Here is a 19,886-nt window from a genome sequence, read left to right on the forward strand (position 1 = left end):
GTTTTTCTCATTAGTTAAGTATGTTTTGTGATAAAGTCTACAGCTTTGAGGTGTTAGCTGAATGGCTTTTAGGCTAATGGTAACTGATCACCTCTGTACACAGACCAAAATTGAAAATTTCTTTGCACTTGTTGCATTGTCATAGCCGTCTATTATGCCTGACTGCATTCTGCATTCATCCCCATAGACAAGCTGGTGCTTGTCTTGGTGAACTCCAGTGAACTTTTCTGCAGCATCCCATTGCACTGTGGCTGAGGTCAGAGGCCAGTAAATAAAAGGCTCTGTCAGAGATAATAGTGGCGCCCACTATATGTAATCATACTCTTACCCGTAGATGCCCAATATAATTTTCCTTTCAGCCTGTTATTCCAGTTTTCCAGTCATGGAGGTGTAAGTGATTCACAGATTTACAAGTTGAGAGAGAACACCTGCAGCAGCTTCAGGCCATCACATACATACATACATACATACATACATACATACATACATACACAGATTTGTTCCTTCCAGAATCCTTGTCTGGCTTTGACTTGATCTATTGAGATCTGATCGATTTGTCCCATCATTGTCTGCTTCTTTTGTACTGTCACAGTTAATTTATATTTCTTTGTTCGCTTTGGAACGACTCTGGCGTGAGTCATTACATGTCCATTGTTGATCGCGTCGCTGCACAAAAGCACTGGTTTTTCAAAAAAGGCTACAACAATGATGGAGGGTGTCAAATGAATCATGCCTTCAGTGGCTACTCTCTCCACTCTTTTGAATTTTGGGTTGGTACCCAAAAGTCAGTATTCGATTCCCTTTCTTCAGTGGCAAACAGATGTTGTTGGTGGTGGATTTTCCACTAGAGAGCTCTTTCTTGTTTTTTGTTTTTTCTTAGAGTAGCCTACAACATCTTTTCAGTGCACATTGAGTTATCTCCTGTGCTTTTCGTTTATAGTACAATGATGCATGAACTCGTGGTGCTGAAGCAATATTTAAATCAACACTCCAATTCAAACCTCTTAAGTCCATCTACTGTTTCTTAGAAAATAGTGTGAACACTTAGGAAGGAACTTAGTCCAGGAACACAGGCTCAGAAAACTCATCTTCAGACTGAACACCAAAAGACGTCTTTTTCATATACACAGCACTTCACACATGCATGGAGAGCAGTAAATACTTCCCATATGGCAGCATCCACACATTTGTGAGCCCTTCTGCATGGTTTTAAAAAAAATAAACATTTGCAGCCAGTTCGCTGCCAGTAAAATAGAGATTATGGAAATATATTGAGATTTATAACATTATATTTCTGGAAAGAGTGCTGCAATTGTGAAATTCACACAGTGCTGTCACATTGAAGCCAAGCTGGTATCAGTCATAGATGTCAGAAAAGAAAAAGAGCCCAACTTAGCCCTAAATAAATGACCTCTTTTATAATTCATCACATTAGGACTGTGAGGATGCTGCTGTTTCATATGTGTGACAGTGCTGGATGTAACCCATGAGCGTAGCTCTAGGTTGCATAATAACACTTGCGTATAATTATACTTGTCAACAAACAAAGTAACATAATGTAATTACTTTTTTAAAAATAAGTTCCTCTCAGGATCATACAGTATTTGTACTGCAGTGTTCTACTATGCTAGCTGTGCATATTTCAAAAGCCAATAAAGCTGTAGTCCAAATTTATGCTGTTTTATTTAGTTGTTAAATGTCAGACTTTAACATGGGAGACTGCTGTATGTTTCTTGTTTTCTACCAACATTCAATGTTTGCTTCTTTTAATCATCACTCCCTAACCATAACCATGTGTTTTTTTGTTGTAACCATGGCGACAAAGGTCCCCTGACCTTAACAAAGTAGTAATTTTAGCCCAAACCAAGATGTTTTCCTGACCATAACAAAGTACTTATTTTAACCTGAACCATGACCCTTCCCTAAACTAAAAGTTGTTTTTGTGCCTTAACCAAACCTTAACCAAAGCGTTGTCACATCATAAAACGAAGGCACTGACAAATGATGTCTCCTGCCACTAGGTAACCTGATGCGCCAGATGGTTTGTTACACAGAACCCTCCTGAGAAGTCGTCCTTGGAAACTGTTTGGAAAAAGGCAGGCACTTTCAAAAATTACTTGGCAGGTGATTGGATGAACCATCTCTCTATCACCGTCTATCACGGGCTAACTTCAACCATTCAGATCAACGAACCATATGATGTAGTAGAGAGAGCCAAAGCCAGTCTGAAGCAGAGCTAAAACATCTTTTCCATCGAGAAAAGCCTTCATTGCTGTTCTTTGCTCTTCTTTCAATGAAGAAATACTCTACAGTTCTGATATAACTGATGCTATAGCAGCATCTACGCTCACCTCTTTAGGAGCCTCCACTGTTGTTTTTGAATAAACAGTCACTTCATTTGTTGCTGTCGTCACACCTAATCCACACCCGTAGCTGCCAGTAGTTCTTCATAGGATGCTGATTGGTTCGAACTACTGTGGTTCGGCCACAAGCGCGTAACTTGAAGCCTGGCAAGATGGATTCTCTCGTGATCTTGTGTGATCTTGTGATCTCGCGAATCCAGCTGCCTCGCATGGTAAGCCAATAGGGGCGTCTGATCAGAACATGCTTCTATGTGTCATTCTGCATGGACCAATTATGTATTTTGTTGTTTAATTTGGAGAACTTGTTGCAAAGAAGTATTTAAGCATGAAAACTTCAAAAGTGACATTGTTTGATGTTTTCTTTCTGGAAACCCCACACGTTACTTTATTTACTATAAGTGAGAGAAAGGAGGAAGTTGTTTAAATCAAATATGTACCTAGTTTTTGAGCCATCACATGAGTCAAAAGTTACATAATAACCCATATAGCATTCTTCACCACAGGTTAAACTGCAAAATAACATAGTGCTTTGATTCAACCATGAAACACAGAAGTGACTTCCCCATTGCTCTAACCCTGGAATCCATCAAAGTAATGGAGCAATCTGGCGAAACAACAAGCAGTTTAAGGGGGTTCAAGCCCTTTTTCCTCACAGCATAAAGACGGTTCAGGGATATGCCCGACCTCTAACGCTACGCTGAGGTTTTCATTGCTTTTACTGCTAAAGTGTTGTTGCATCACAGGAAAATGGCTCAGCTATATGTGTTCAATTCCTCTCTGCCATTATGTTTCATGTGAAGAGACCAGTGGGAGGACGTGTAAAAACGCATAGCAACAGACTCTTTCTCTCTCCTGTTCTCTCTCTCTCTCTCTCTCTCTCTCTCTCTCATACTCACGCAGGCATATTAACTAACACACACACACACACACATGCACGGACAAATAAATACACGCCTGCACAGATATAGCACACATGTAAAACCCCAAACAGTAGGCCCTGGAAAAATAATGGACCCATATTAAAGATTACACCCTCAGGCAAATGATGTAAATGGCATCACACAACAGGAATTAGCAGCAGCAGTCGAGGGAGAACATGTGCTGCTGCCCACCCAGCTGCACTCCTCGCACTGGTCATCTGCTCACTCTGGAAACTGATCTGCTCTGTCTGTGTGTGTGTGTGTGTTGCCATTTCAGACTCAGTCACTCCCGAGGCAGCCCCACTGCTCCTCAGCCTTGCCTGTCATCATACCTGATCACGCCTGTCTGTCAGATCATTTTTGGTAAAACTCCAACAAAGATGGGGAGTGCTTACGAATACAGGCAGTATCCATTTCCCTCACTGAGACGCAGGATGGTGCCTGTGCAGCGGTGTAAGAGTGCGATTTGCCTGTTGAAACCCTGCAATTCTATTTCAGGCCATCCCACACACAGTGGGAGATGAGCAGAAATGTCACCCTTTAATTACAGCTTTTCAGGTCCTTGTGAAATTTTGTGCATCTGTAGGTAAGAGAGTCCTACTTTGGATTTCAGGAACACACCTCCAGCAATTAGCACATCAGGGACATGAACAGTTGTGGGGCGGGTGGGGGTTCTCATTTAAGCATTTTCGTTTATTTGCCTTGTACTTTTTGGATCCACAGCTTTAGCACACGAAAATTATGTCTTTCCAGCTATTGAGGACAACACCGCGTGAGCAATGCAGACGGCCAATTTGAGTGTGTGTGTTATGTTCCCAATTATATCACCAGTATTGTCACCCACTCTGAGCTTTTCTCAGTCTGTTCTGCCAGCTGAACTGCAGAGCTCTATTCCTATAGGGTCAGCCCTGTTCAATTAATTTCTTGTTAGTCCTGATCCAAATAAGCTGCAGTAAGAATTTAATCCTCGTAACTGGATTATGAGCTGATTGGCACTACGAGAGAGCGGTTTGTTATTAAAATGAAGGGTTACATAATTCTGGATTTGATGGCGTATTGACAGCCAATCAGAACTGATCAGTTGTCGGTCAGAGCTAACAGTATATTGGCTGGTTTTATGAGTGTCCTTGATAATGACTTTCCACGCAAACCTCGGAGAGCCTTTGAACACACAATCACAAACACACGCGCGCGCACACACACACACCTCCCCTTCGGTGCGCGTTCAGATTATAAACAAGATGGAGGAATGAAGGACACTGAACTTGCTTGAAAGATTGCATTTTAAAATAATTTCTCCATTCCTTCTACTCAGTGAGAACTAATCTGACAAAGAAATCTCTTATCTTCAGTTGTCTATTCTATCTCACATCCTCCTCAAATACACTGACACACAGACACAGACACACACACAAACTACTTCATCTCCTGAATCTGTATTCCTACATTTAGATAAACGAATAACATATTTCCTGTCGAGCCTCTTGCTCAGTTGCCATGCTGTTATTGAGTTTTTCCCTTTCATTACATGAATGTGTATCCAAGAGTTGGGCAAGGGTTACTGTATTTACTCAACCCGCCTGACTCCATGGTGACCGGCTCCCGTGCCATTATCCTGTATGGAAGGTTACTGTGCTCTGGCACACTCGTTCCCTGCTGCGAGAGATCATTCTCAGGCTATAAAGGCTGGAAGTTTGAGGATTGGGAGGTGTGGGTGTGTGTAGGCAGTCTTTTGAGTATGTGTATGTGGGTCTCTAACCCTTTATTATTAATCGGCGATAACTGTGAGTTCAGCAGGGGAGGGGAAAGAGGCCAAGGGTTGACATTTTGGGCTGTTGTAAGTCCAGTAGGGAGGCTCACACACCAGCATTAGTGGAGCAGTAGGTTACTGTTTTAGTCCAGCCCACAGTGCTTTGTTGTGTCACTGTAAATCTGTGAAAAACGCATTTAAATGTTTGTGAAAGGACATCCCATTGAGGCTGATTTCAACAGGAATATCATGCATTTTTTAACTTCAAGATTCATCACACTACATTTCTTTTTTGTGTCTGGGAGTGTTATTGAAGATTCTCAGCCCAGAATGTCAATCCAAACTGTACCCGCTGAGCCATTTGAAAGCCATTTGCATCAGGAAACTGGTTGAGGTGAAGAGAATGATACCAGATTTCATCCATCTGCTCTCCTGTAAAATTGATTATATCAGTCGATTATGTAAGTGAGGAATGAGATGAGCAACAAATTAGTTTCATAGTGCAGCACTGGTAGCCACAATGAAGGATCCCAATATTAGATGATAAAACCAATATTAATAAATGGATATCAAAGCATATCAGTTTAAACAACTGATTTGTGATTTTTTTCTGTAAAAGCAGAACTATGATCTGAAAAATATCCAAATCCTCTTGTTCGCTTGGCACCTCAACAGAGGGGTAATGAAAAAACAGGACGGAATTGAGTGGTTCTATTGGTACCATCCACAACATTTGCCAACGGAAAGGTGAAAATAACCGCTCTAATGTGTAACGAAGAACTGAACTGGACTGCTTGGTGGAAACGCAGCTTTATGTTTTCGGTGCCGTTTGTCTGTCAGCAGGATTACGGAAAAACTACTGGCCTGATATTCATGAAACTGGAGTGGAAGGGTGTAGCGTAGGAAGAACCTATTAAATTTTGGAGCGGATCCAAATCACGGGGCAGTTACACAAATTATTTTTCACTTACAAGATATGTCAGCTTGCTGGTTAGCATATCATAGAAGACTATTGGCCTTGCCGGAGGTCTGCGCTCTCCAAGTACCCTTATAGTGCTCTAAGAATGATTAGGAGAATATTACACAAAAAGGCGCAGTCTTTGAATGTTTTCTTCATCATGTATGTTGAAAGAGCAGAGAGAAGCACGTCTAAAGTAGAAAGATTTTGATTCGTCAATTGTGATCTCTGCATAATTGCATTGCCTTTTACTTATTGTTATTGTTCATTTTCATCTGATCTGATTTCATCTTGCTTTGTTAAGCACTTTGTGCTGCATCTTTACATGAAAGGTGCTATACAAATAAAAGTAATTATTATTATCATTATTTTATTATTATTATTAGCAGTTTCTGTTAAATAACTGAGTAAATGAGTACTGGCTAAAGACAGGATACATGGGACAATCACAGGACATCAAAAACGTCCACTTGCTGAGTCTTTTTATGCTCCTGCTGAGTTACACTGAAGCCTGCTTTCCCAAAAATTAGCATTTCCGTTTTTCAATGATTGACCTTTATGTACTTTGTCATATATTTGTCTGCCACAATTCTCCCAATCTCCCAGGGACATATTGTTGAATTGTTTTGCAGAGAGGGTCTGGGGGCAAACTAAACCACTACCACTTCTTTAACATTTGGAGCATATGTTTAACCACTACACACACACACACACACTCACACACACACAAACACACATAAACACAGAGTGAGCAGAAAATGTATTGTGTAAAAATCTTCGCTGTACTCTGGCTTTAATATTTCATAAGATAGTCTTTAAAGTAGAGTCTTTGAGAATGTGATGCTGTTGAGAGTGGTAAAGTGCTGCTTTACAAATAGAGACGAGTGATTAACACGATTTAGAATCAGTTGCATCGGATTTTAATTGTTTTATACACATAGTAAATATTAATAACAACATTCATAAATCCTAAACAGTTGTGTTTGCTACATTTCTGTAGTAAATAATTGCCTACATACAGCACTGAGATCAGCTGACAACCAAGAACCTGTTGAGACAATTAGTATCCTCTTTGTATCAGATGGGACGCAGCAGTGAAAACATTCAGTTTTAAACTCAGTTTTGAATTTGATTGAAGCCTGTAATGTTTAGTCTAATTTAATGTTTAAATTCAAAGCATTAGTTAGTCTTTTTGATTGGAAATATCCATGAAAAGCATAATAAGCCCATGTCTGCTTTATCTCCATTTTTGTGTTTTGTTGTGTGTTGGGGAGATTGTAAATATAGAGAGAACCAGGGAATTTGTCAGCCGAGGGAAATTATAATTACTGCTGACATACTGTATAGTGTTAATAGATAAGGAGATAAAAGTCAGCTTTGCATTATTGTTGCTGTCATCGGGAGCCTATAGTTGGTATTTTTGATATTGCTCTCACTGTGAAGAGTTAATGGAACCTTGGTCAGGCTCTGTGCTTCAGCCGAGCACCTCCTCTCATGTCAGCTTTTACATAAATAAGAGCTTTTTCTCTCCATCACTCCCTCTCCTTTTCTTTCTCTCATACACACCCACACAGAGCCTGTCAGAGGCACATGAGGATGGGAGGAGGAAGGAGGGAGGTGGGTGAAGCATGACACGTGAAAAAGGAAAAGCGTTGCTCTTAACACCACATCTACAGCCCTCTATCTATTGTTTCTCAATATTTTTTCTCTCTCCTTCTGTTTCTAGATACTGTATATATTCAAGAGTATTTTCTCTTGCTGAAATCTGAGCTATTGTGAATTTGTAGGCAGAGCTTCTTCTCTTTGTTCTCAGAATTACCCAATTACCCAAGATCTTCTCTCCTCTGGCACCAAGATGTTGATTAATCTCAGTAAATGTATGTGTAAATTAAGACCCTGCTAATTGGATCTAACTGAAGGAGAGGAAAATTATGGAAAAACTAAATTCACATTGAGTGATGGTTTGTGATGTGTAAAACATGATATGCCTACATTATCCATTATATAACCCTGACGTAGTGTGTAAGAAAAAGAACATTAAAAGGAAGATTCATGCTTCCCAACAAAGACGGTGGTCAAAAGAAAAATATATTGCAGGTGTGTCTCTGCTTGTACTTTATTATTAAATCAATAAGATCGTACATTTCTTTAGACACTAGTAGATGGGTGTTGTTCAAGATTTTTGCACACCAATCGGTTGCCATGGCAACTTGCAGAGTTTTTTTTCCCAACTGACCTACAGTTTGCTGACTGCTGCCTCACCGATGTACAGTTTGGATGAGTTGTCTTCTCCTATATACTAACCACTGGTTAAAATAGTAATCATCATTCAAATAATTACATGTCTAAGTAACTAGAACAAAACTATATTCCTAAATGATTATTTAAGAGCTGTGAAGTTGGCACAGATTAATTACATTGACCTAAAAGCAAGGTACTCTGAAAGCAGCAGGCTGCCTTCAAAAAGGGTGACAAATATAAAATAAATAAATGTAGTGCCTATAAAAAGTATTCATCCCCCTTGGAAGTTGTCATGTTTTATTGTTTTACAACATTCAAAGGTAGATTTAATGTGACTTTTTTGACAATGATCAACAGATAAAAGACCTTTTAATGGCAAAGTGAAAACATATCCCTACAAAGTTATCTTAACTGATTACAAATACAAAATACAGAATACATGTTTCACCCCCTTAATAAGACATACCTAAATCCTCACTGATGCAGCCAGTTGGTTTTAGAAGTCACACGGCAGTGGCGGATGGCCGCCCACCATTGAGTCTGGTTCTGTCCAAGATTTCTGCCTCTTAAAGGAAGTTTTTCCTTGCCACTGTCGCCAAATGCTTGCTCATGGTGGGATTTGTTGTGTCTCTGTAATTATTATAAAGAGTACGGTCTAGACCTGCTCTATAGGAAAAGTACAATGAGATAACTTCTGTTATGAATTGGCGCTATATAAATAAAATTGAATTGAATTGAACATAATTAGTTAAATGGAGATCAACTGTGTGATTGTCAATACACCTGTATCTGGAAGGTCCAACTTTTGGTGAGTCAGTATAATGACAAAACCTAAAGGAGCTCCCCAAATAATTCAGGGGATGGATACAAGACAGTTTCTAAATCACTGAACATCCCTTTAAGAGTATGGCACAGCTGTAAATCTGCCTAGACCAGCCTGACCTGTCTGTAGAGACCTACGACAACTCTGAAGGAGCTACAAGCTTCAAAGGCTCAGCTTGGAGAATCTGTGCAAACAACAACAGTTACTGGGTGCTTTGTCACTCTCCCATAAAGCGACTGGGAGAGTGACAAAGCACCCGGTAACTGTTGTTGTTTGCACTCTCAAGAGAAAACCACTCTCACTTTCACTTTGACATTAAAGCATCTTCTGTTGATCAGTGTCAAAAAAGCCACATTAAAACTACTTTCACTTAGTGTTAAGACCAGCAGTAAGTTTTTCTCTGTTCAGTTCAGACAATATTCATATTTTACTGTAATGATTCTGATGCAATTATTCATGCCTACAGTATGACCCCACAGAGAGAGGTTATCATTCCTCTTCACTTCACCGTCACAATAAAAACTTGTGATTTCATCACAAATACAAGAAGATTTTTTCCTACTGAAAGAAATGTCAAATATTTTTTAGCTGGAGGATTTGAGGCACAAAGTGGCACCCAGAAAGTGGCTCTAATATCATTGATGCTAATTAGAATGTCATCGTGGTTTAAAGGTCAAATATTGAATAAAAACTGGGAGAAAGTCAAGACAGTGTGTTTGTAATGATTGTAGACTACATGTTCAGCAGAGGGCAGAGAGTCTGCAGCTTTTCATTCCAGCCATTCACTCCTCAAGGTGATTTCACTGATTATTTTGTCCTATCTGGTTCAAAGTGTATCGATTGGTTGGAAAGAGTACGGGCCATCTCTTGGTCCTGCAAGGCACATGATTGCCTATTTCTGCTGTAGACCTTTACACGCTGTTGATTATGAGACGCTGATCCTTTCACAGCTGTGCTCAAAAACACAATAAACCCATCCCTGAACATACCTTTAGTGAGCTTTCAATGAATATTTCAGTGCTTTTTTTCAGCATCTCACATTCTGCTAAAGAAATATATTTCATTGAGGGCATTAAATGGAATAACTTAATGAATGTCATTAAAGTGGTGTCTCCAGCTCTTCCTTTACGATCTCTATTGATAAAATTATGTAGAAACATTTAAACATTGAATAATTAACATAAAAGGAGCACAGTGTTCTTTGGACATAAACTTAACTAAAATAGTCCACATTAAAGAGTACTATCATGGATTAAAGGGAAAGAACTGATTGTCCTACATGATTTAATATAATTAACTATAAAATAGACCATCGGTCGTTAGAATACAGCTTTGTTAAGATGTAGGAGTATTTACCATAAGCATGTTAATGTGGCTGCAATAAACAAGGTTTTACTTTCAGGAAGGCAGACACATTACAAAAAAATTTTAAACTTACAAAATAGATTACACTAAAATATTTCTTTTCTAACCCAAATATATTACCACTTCTTTCTGAAGCATGAATTACCCAAAAGTATGCCTCCTCCAGGAAACAGAAGTTCACAACTTGTCTCTCCTCTCTCCTTGTGTTGCTGGAGAAGAACAGAGGAGTGTGTTATGACTAACCAGTCGGCCTGGAGAGTGTGTATTACGTCATAAAGTCACACACTCATCAGCAGCCTTCTGTACCAGCTGAATGTGCATTCAGTCAAAAGTTAGGGTGTAAAGACGACTCACTACATTGAAACAGTTTGACACTAAAGCTATGTCTTTGTTTAACAATGCATAGTAGATACTTACAGTACATCTTAATAATTAGGGTGTGAGGGGACCGTTAATCAAACACTGGTGCACACAGTGATGCTGTCATTCCCTCGATCTAACAATGTTTGTGCAAAATGAATTTCACATGCTTCACACTGGTTTTACTAATAATACTGGGCTAGAGAGAAAGATGATGAGCCTCACTTATTTTGTAACATAACAACCAATTAGTTAGCATGAATTGTATAGTGTCTCTACCATACTCTGCATAACATCACACAAAACTGACTTACTGAAAAGAAGGTAGTGGACTCCGGCACACTGTAAGAACTTATCCTTTTTCACAGCAGACATTTTGACTCGTCATAGCAGGTAAAACAAAGGTGTAACTCATAACATTAATCATGGCTCCATTTCATTTAAGTTCCCTAGTAAGCCATGTCACAGAGTCAGCATGCACAATACCATTTCCCCAGCCATCATTAATGTCAGGTGCCTGTGGTTTCCCTGCTTTGACATGTCAAAATGTCGTCCGTGAAAAGGAATATTTAAAATTTAAACTTTTTGGTCATAGTCATAAACTTGAGTTATTTTTGGCACATTATGGGAAATACGCTGTTTCTTACCTGGAGTTAGGGAAAGAGATATCTCTGTGGTCAGAAGCAGCTCTGTGACATTTTAGCCTAGCTAAGCATAAACACTGGAAGCAGGGGGAAACAACTCGCCTAGCTCCACCAAAATCTGTCATATGTACACATTGTATCTTGTGTATTTAAAGGTCCAGTGTGTAGGATTTAGTTGGATCTAGCGGTGAAATTGCAGTTTGCAACCGTTTGAATACCGCTCGCATCACCCTCCCCTTTCAAGCATGGAGAAACTATGGTGGCCACAAAACGCAAACGGCCCTATTTAGAGCCAATGTTTGGTTTGTCCATTCTGGGCTACTGTAGAAACATGGCGGTGCAACATGGCGACCTCCGTGGAAGGAGGTATGTAGATAAAAACAGCTTATTCTAAGGTAATGAAAACACAACGATTCTTATTTTCAGGTGATAATACACAAATGAAAACATACAGTACTTATAAATGTTGTTTTCCATTTCTGCCAATAGCTCCTCCTAAATGTTACACACTGGACCTTTAACACTTATAAACATAGAAAACAAGACATTGTTGAGCAGTTATCTGCTTATACATATTGGAGCCATTTCTTAACAAACAAACAGCTAGGCCAGTGAACATAAGCAGCCTCTTGAAAGTCCTGTCATAGTGGACTTGCCAGCTTTGCACACAACTATATCTGAACAAAACCCAGTTGATACTTGAGTCATTATGGCTAGCTTGTTAGCATACAAGATACAACATGTTAATAAGGCAATTTTGGAGCTCCTGGAAGACATATTTTTCCTCTTTTGATGAAGGCTAGCTGTGTTTCCCCCTGCGTTCAATCCTAATGCTAAGCTAGGCTAAACCCGATCAATATTTCTTCTGGATGCTCAGAGATTAATCAGTTAGAGGTGCTCTGTTCAGTACTTGTACGAACAAATCTTTAACACCGAATCCTTAAGCTGAACTGACAATACTGAATCAATACACACTACACTACTTTCTGGTTAAAAGCTGATTGACAAACCGCAACAGAAACAATCATGGTGGGATAACTCTGTTTCCGATAGGTGCCTGCTGAGCTATTAATATTATAAACAGTACTTTTTTAGATATAGTTTTGCAATGAACTGAATAGTGCAAACCACCAGCGACAGACTGAACTTATTACTGAACTGAAGATGGTCAGAAGCAGCACCGTAACATCACAGCGATGCGATCTTACTGATGTTTGTACTGATGTGCATTATGAATGGTGATGTGATAACTTAGTTTAGACAAATTGGATATACAATTTAGTCAGTGACTAAGAATGTTTGAATTTATATAAATATTTATAGTTTGACATTTTGGGAATAATTATTCACTTTCTTGCCTGTTATGTGCGGAACTGTTTCTAGGCCATGTAAAACCACAAATTGTCGTTTTTACAGTTTTTGTAGAAATTAAAAAAATTAAATAACATTAACATAATTAGTGAGCTTTACAGACGCTGGTAGGCGGTATTTGTTACCTTTGGACGGAGCCAGGCTAGCTGTTTCCTGTCTTTATACTAAGCTAAGCTAACCGGCTGCTGGTTGTAGCTTCATATTTAACATACAGACATGAGTGGTATCAATCTTCTCATCTAGCTTTCGGCAAGAAAGCGAATAAGCGTATTTCTGACAATGCCAAACTATTCCTTTAACTGATAGTTACAATACAAATCAGCAAAATGGTTCATAATTTCCACCTCTATTATCAATATTCTCATGTAACTCCCAGAAAGCATATTTCCCAAATTATTTGATAAATAAAAACATCAAGTGAGTTTTAGCACCATAAAAGCTATGGAATTAAAACAAATGCCAGCTTCCCTATGACCCAGACAGTTTTTCGGTTTTTAGTTAGGTTCCTTTGCATCTCACTGATCTGATTTCATATTACCAACATAAGTCACGTTTGAACTGATGTCTACCTGACGCAGCAGGCTGCAGGTTTCCCAGCAGGCCCAGTCTCAGTCAGCCTCCATACTCTAATGAAGAACAGCCTCGAGCCAGGCTAGAGGCTCAAGGTTACATACCTGTGATCTCGCCTCACAAAGAAATCAGCAGCACCCATCTTAGAGAGATAAACAGTACTCAGCTCTGCTTGGATGGAGGCTGACTCACTGGCTCAGTCTGTGGAAATGTCTGCTGTTCCTTGGCCACTGCTTAAGCTCTGTTTTTTTGTGATTTCTAATCTGCGGGAAATGGTTTTGCTGTCTGAAACTGCCCGAAAAGACCTGTCTCATGGTTTGTGAGCAATCATTTTGAATCAGAAATGTCAGGGCCTGTTCACACTTTCTCACCGACCTTCATGCAGTGTTGTTTTTGTCAGTGAACTGCTGTGACCTTGATATGTGACCTACAGACACAGAAAAAACATCTTATCTGATGTCTCAGTTTTCTGTGCTGGCATGTTTACATTGATCAGATTGTACTCTCTGATTACAGTACAACAACCTCTGCAAGTTTAATAATCACTGTGGATTCAAATTTATATTAGGTTCTGACATTGTTAGAAACCATGTTTGTTTCCTTCCACTTCACACTAATTGACTCTAATATCTCTCCACTCATGAGCTTTCAAAATAACAAGCCATGAGATGTAAACAGAACTCATTGTTGCTCTCGTTGCTGGCTCACTAGATATTCTAGTTGCCTGTAAAACGAGTTGCATTTCATTTTCATACTTTGGTGGTGGAGGCGATACCTAGTCCTGTTAATTATTCATGTGCCAGTAATGTGTGCAGCTGTTCTCCTCTCAGACAGAAAGGAAGAGAAGATCAAATTGATCTCTAATCCATAAACTCAAGTAAAGCAGTGAATGCAGATACAGCAGTGTCCGCTGATGATGTCTTGGGACTGCATTGTTAATTGTTGTTTTAGGGACTCTAAGGATGGCAATGAATTTCTGTCAGCTGATCCACCACTTTGATTCAGACTGAAATATCTCAACTTCTATTAGATGGATTGTCATGAAATTTTGTGCAGACACTCATGGTGCCCAGAGGATGAATCCTAATAACTTAAGCGATCCCCTGACTTTTCCTGTAGCACCACTAGCAGGTCAGATTTTTCACTTATCCAGAGAAACATTTACTCAGCACCAAATTTTGTACAAATATTCATAACATTATTTTTTTTTCTATGGCCCTAGTGCATCTGATATTTACCACTGGAGAATCTAAATCTGCAAGTTCCACATATAGCCTGGAATACTAATAAGAAGAATACTAAGACTTTACCATCTCCCATTTTTCTCTCTCTTTGCTCAATCTCCTACTCTCTTTTTTTATTTGAATCTTCCTTTCTGCCTCCTTCTCACTCTCTTGTCTGTTTCCATAACAGGAATACCTGTGTCCACTGAAGCGTTTTGTGTAGAGGAGCATGTTGTGACAGCCATGTCTCTGGAGATGGAGAAGACCATCACCAAGCTGATGTACGACTTCCAGAGAAACTCCACCTCTGATGATGACTCTGGATGTGCACTGGAGGAATACGTCTGGGTTCCCCCCGGCCTCAGTCCTGAGCAGGTACACAAGCTCCACAATCTTCCCTTTCAAGTCACAGATATTCTACGTCTAAGTGCTTCGTTAGGTAATGCTTATTTTTGTCCGCCATAGCCAGACCGGATCGAATTGAACCAAATCGGTCAGAAGAATTTAATTATTTGGATGATGAAGTATCTGTGGCAAATTCCTAATAATCCTGAGGTGGAAAATTCACTGATCTGAAAACAAGACAATGGATCATTATTGTTTTTAAATCCCCTTCATGGTGTTTTAGTCTCTTTGGGTTGGAGGGTGGGAGGAGGGAAGGGCATGGATGAGCTACAAATCACTGAGACTTAGCTGGAAAATGTCCTTACAATTATTCTTCCACGAAACGCCTGACAGCTGTCAGTGTTAAAGCTGATACTGTGTAGGAACCAAGTTCACAGTCAGACAGAATGACAACCGTAACCAAAATCATGAAAAGGAACCACAGACTGATTAGCTGATTGTAATGTCTGAAGAACAGATGTGAAGCAATGAATGAATTAAGCAAATGTTGTCTGAATCACTCTATTGTCAAAATATGCAATTGTGTATTAATCAACCTTTTATATATTCATATTTATAGGGTTATGTTTATCCAGGTGGAGTCCCATTTCACATAATGCAATAAGCAATTTCCCTGATCACCATCAAGTAGATGATTATAACATGTTTCTAAAAATAAGTCACAGAAATATGTCACTTTAGAACTGTTAACATGTCGAAATTTTCCTATTTAATGATGCTTTTGGTATGCTGAGCCTCAATTTGTTCTGTATTTTAGTGTATCCTTGCAAATTTAAACCCGGAGGAATGGAAGTAATTTGAGTCAGTGAATGTTTGGATGAATCTAATTGAAAATGTGTGGCAGTGTGTTTATGCATCCAGGTTTCACAATTCCCTGTCTGGACTCATTTGCAGTTTAAATGCCTTTTAATTGCATGCATGACCAAGCTAATGTAATCAATCGTGCACATCCAGAGGAAGATATTTCCTCATTATTTTTTATTTTTGTCCGTTGCTTTCGTCAGTTCTGACATTAGATAAACAGGGTTCTGTTCAGCTATATTGTGTATAAACAAACTGTCTTAACTTAGTAAGGACAGCACTCTGATGCAACAGGCTAACAGCCATCTTGACAGGATGCTGAAAGAGGCTACAGCCTCTCTCATCCAACAGGGGGTGCCTGTTGCTGTTTTAATGCTCTTGAATGTAATGATTTTTAAGCCTGTCACTTTGGCTTTCTCTCTGCACAATGTCATTAATGTGACCATTTTAAAAGAAAATTATCATTTCATGTAGTACAGTTAATTGAGCTGTCATTACTCCAAATCCCCAGTTTTGACTGCATTGTCTGTAATAAGGTTCATTTGTGTCAGGATTGGCTTGTTGAAATGTTTGATTCCCCAAGTTTTTGACAAAATGTTCCGAACTGTAGTGCCCTTGGCTGAGCTGTCTACTGGCCAACCCTGACCCAATTTCCAGTAGATACTAACTGAATTCATAAAAGATTATCTAAGTAATTGTTGCAACACAACACGTAAAGGCATGTTTTTACTCTTTATCCTTCTTCATTGACATTGAAAATTGCTGTATACTTTCTGGTGTCTATTAAAGTTATTTTAAGAGAATACAGGATTTGGTGAGATAGACCTTCCCATAAGTTGAAACAGAGCTGCGGCAACAATTTAGATAATTGTATTTAGATAAATATCATGTCATTTTCTAAGCAAAAATACCAAAACTAATTTGTTCCAGCTTCTCAAATGTGAATACTTGCTGATTTTCTTTGTCTAGTAAATTGAAAACATTTGGATTTTGGACGTCACCGTAGGCTCTGGCAAATTGCGATGGGCATTTTTCACCAGACCAGAAACAATTTGTTAATTAATCAAGAACTTACTCTGCAGATTAATCGATAATGAAAATAATCATTAGTTGCAGCCCTGTTTGAGCTTGAAACACAGAAGAGCTATTAAGGAAAGTATTACAGTTAAAGTGTGAGAGTGAACATTCAGTGATGTACTTGTAGTTGTCCTTTAAAGCTTACCTGTTTCCTCTCCTTCCAAGCTCTCCTCATTTGAAGGGGCAGATTCTGAAGAGAAGTTACTAATCTCAAATGACCCTGACTTGCAAAACTGATATAAGGTTCGGTGCCTCCACAGCATAGATTTAAACAATTGGGTGGGTTATAGAGAATCTGAGGGGCAGCCCTCCAAGATTCACTTCCTTTCCCTCTCACTCTCGACCCCACTGATTATGTAAATTGGATCACAACTTCAGCAAAATAGATCTTTACACTGCACTAAACACTAGACCACTTTGTGTCAAAGGCTATTTTGCTGAAAATCAGAGAAAATTGACAAGATTGCTTTTCGTCCTCTGACTGTTTATTTCTCAAACACCAATCAAGGTTTTCTCTATTTTACCCACTGACATGCAAATACAAAAAGAAGTTCAGGCCATGGATACCAAGTTCTACTGCATCATGAATTCTAACTGCAATACTAGTATTGGTAACTGAGATTTCCTTTAAGCAATGTGAATATTAGCTGTTCAAAAGAACCTGATGCTGTTCAAGGTTGTGTCTGCAGCAGTGCACAGAGCTCATTGTGCCAAACACTCTGAATCCCTGCCACTAATTTCCAAGGGCAGTGATGGAGGAGGGCAAAACAAAAAAAAATTCTATAGGCATGAAGACCATGGTAAATTCATTTCAAAGTAATTTCAGATTAATTTAGGTGGGTTTGTCACCATGAACTGATGAAATAAAGTTGATTATGTAAACAAGCCTACCTTTAACTCAGCATAATGGACACATAAAAACTCAGTTACCACTGTGTAAGTCAGCTCTATATCATACTTAAAGTGGCTGTAATCAATATTTTATATTAATAATGGATCGCTTGACTACTTATCACTCAACTCTGCAGTTCCCATCAGCTCTACGGAGCATTTGAGCATCTTTCAGCTCATTGTTTTGATTTTCCAGAAAACAAATGAACTGTTTTGGTTCACTCTTCTCGTTTTCGGCTGCATCAGCATCTTTTTCAGTGAAAAAGCTTTAATAAACCCACTGTACACAACGGAGAGTGAATATTGAATTTCTGCATATCAGGTGGCCAGAGACACAACTTGAACTGAATGCTAATGTTGCTTCGTATTTGCTGGACTGTTTGCTAACAAGTTTGCCATATCAACAAGGTGATAATATGTCAGTGTTGTTTACAGCTTGTTTCCACTGCCACCCAGTGGCCAAATAAATCAGTTAATGCAGGTTTAATATTAGAATGCTAATAGAGGTAAAGGCAGTATCAGAACCAAATGTTTGATGTTGTTTGTTTCAGGTGCATCAGTATTATAACTCCTTACCAGAAGAGAAGGTCCCCTATATAAACAGCCCTGGAGAGAAATATCGCATCAAACAACTGCTTAACCAGTTGCCTCCACATGACAATGAGGTAATATATTTTTGACAACACAACAAATTTCTCATTTATACATGAACAGTTTATCTTTGTTGTTATGACTTCTAGTAGTTTTTATGATGATGCCTGATGATGAACTGTGTTGTTCAGGTGCGTTATTGTAACGCATTGGATGAGGAGGAGAAACGAGAGCTTAAGCTCTTCAGCAACCAACGGAAGAAGGATAACTTGGGCAGAGGGAATGTCCGTCCGTTCCCCCTCACCATCAATGGTGCCATCTGTGACAAGGTAAAATCAACAACTAGTCCTTCCTTCCTTTTGCCCTCTTGTCCTCTATTTTCGCTCATTGAAGATATCATTGGCCAACCCAACAACTTTTAAGGCTTCTATACGTCTAAATGAAATGCATTTTCTATTCTATCTGTATAATTCATTTTTTTAATTATTTTCTCAGTTTTCTTGCCTGGGCTTCTTTTTGATGTTTCATCAGATAGATGAAACAGATATAAAATAGAAAACATTTCAATCTTGAAAAGATAATATTTATTTCAGGTACCATTTTCTCACCCTCCACATGTTACAGTTTGTATTCATCTTTTTCTCTGCCTCTTCTGCCACCTCTACTTTATCCCTTTCCTTTCCTATCTTTTCCTCTCCTTCCATTTCCGTTCCTTTCTTTTCCTTTCCTCTCATCTCTTTTTCTTTCCTCTCCTTTTCTTTCCCTTCTTTTCCATTCCTTTCATCTCCCCTCCTCTCTCCTTTCCTCTTTTCTCCTCTCATCTCCTTTCCTGTATTTTCTTTCCTTCTTTTCCTTTCCTCTCCTCTCCAATCCTCTCTCCTTTCCTTTCCTCTTCTCTTCTCTTCTTCCCTCTCTCCCCTTCCCTCCCCTCCCCTCCATTCCTCTCCTTTCTCTTCTTTCCTTTCCTTTTTTTCCTCTTTTCTTTCTCCTCTCCTCTTCTACAGTGTGGTGGTCAAATAAACGGAGGGGACATTGTAGTTTTTGCTGCAAGGGCGGGTCATGGAAAATGCTGGCACCCTCATTGCTTTGTCTGCAGCATGTGTGAGGAACTGTTGGTGGATCTCATCTACTTCTACCAGGATGGCAAGATCTTCTGTGGCCGGCACCATGCCGAGAGGCTGAAACCCCGCTGCTGTGCCTGTGATGAGGTGCGCCTGTCTGGGCCTGGAGCCCTTCAGGGTTGGAAATGGCTGAATGGTTCATAGCTCAGAGACTTGGATGTGGTTGAAACTGGTCTGGAGAGAAAAGATGTCTCAGTATTCTTGCCATATCTCTAAAAATCTGCTTGTTTTCTAACCATAATGTGTGGCAGGCAAGCCTGAGATAACAATAACAACTCTGGCCACAGTGCTGTGCATTAATTGAAGTGGTTTGTTTACTTAAAGTATAGCTAAATGCAGTGGTCCAGGTGTCCATTTGTATTCATCGGGGGGGGGGGTTATTTGATACAAATTGTTTGCTTTTTCTTAACTC

At 39.3% G+C, this 19,886-nt stretch overlaps 1 protein-coding gene across 2 annotated transcripts in view; it reads left to right on the forward strand.

The window, feature by feature from the left end:
* LOC122883352 (prickle-like protein 2) overlaps positions 1-19,886 on the forward strand; it is a 53,011-nt gene that overhangs the window by 28,522 nt on the left and 4,603 nt on the right. For both annotated transcript variants that reach the window (XM_044211916.1, XM_044211915.1), the window contains 4 exons: positions 14,779-14,963; positions 18,314-18,427; positions 18,545-18,682; positions 19,358-19,561. In XM_044211916.1, the coding sequence (XP_044067851.1) occupies positions 14,832-14,963; positions 18,314-18,427; positions 18,545-18,682; positions 19,358-19,561 (588 nt within the window). In that variant the 5' untranslated portion in view covers positions 14,779-14,831. The remainder of the gene's footprint in view (positions 1-14,778; positions 14,964-18,313; positions 18,428-18,544; positions 18,683-19,357; positions 19,562-19,886) is intronic.

This window comes from Siniperca chuatsi, linkage group LG10 (assembly GCF_020085105.1).
Source record: "Siniperca chuatsi isolate FFG_IHB_CAS linkage group LG10, ASM2008510v1, whole genome shotgun sequence".
Taxonomy (NCBI): domain Eukaryota; kingdom Metazoa; phylum Chordata; class Actinopteri; order Centrarchiformes; family Sinipercidae; genus Siniperca; species Siniperca chuatsi.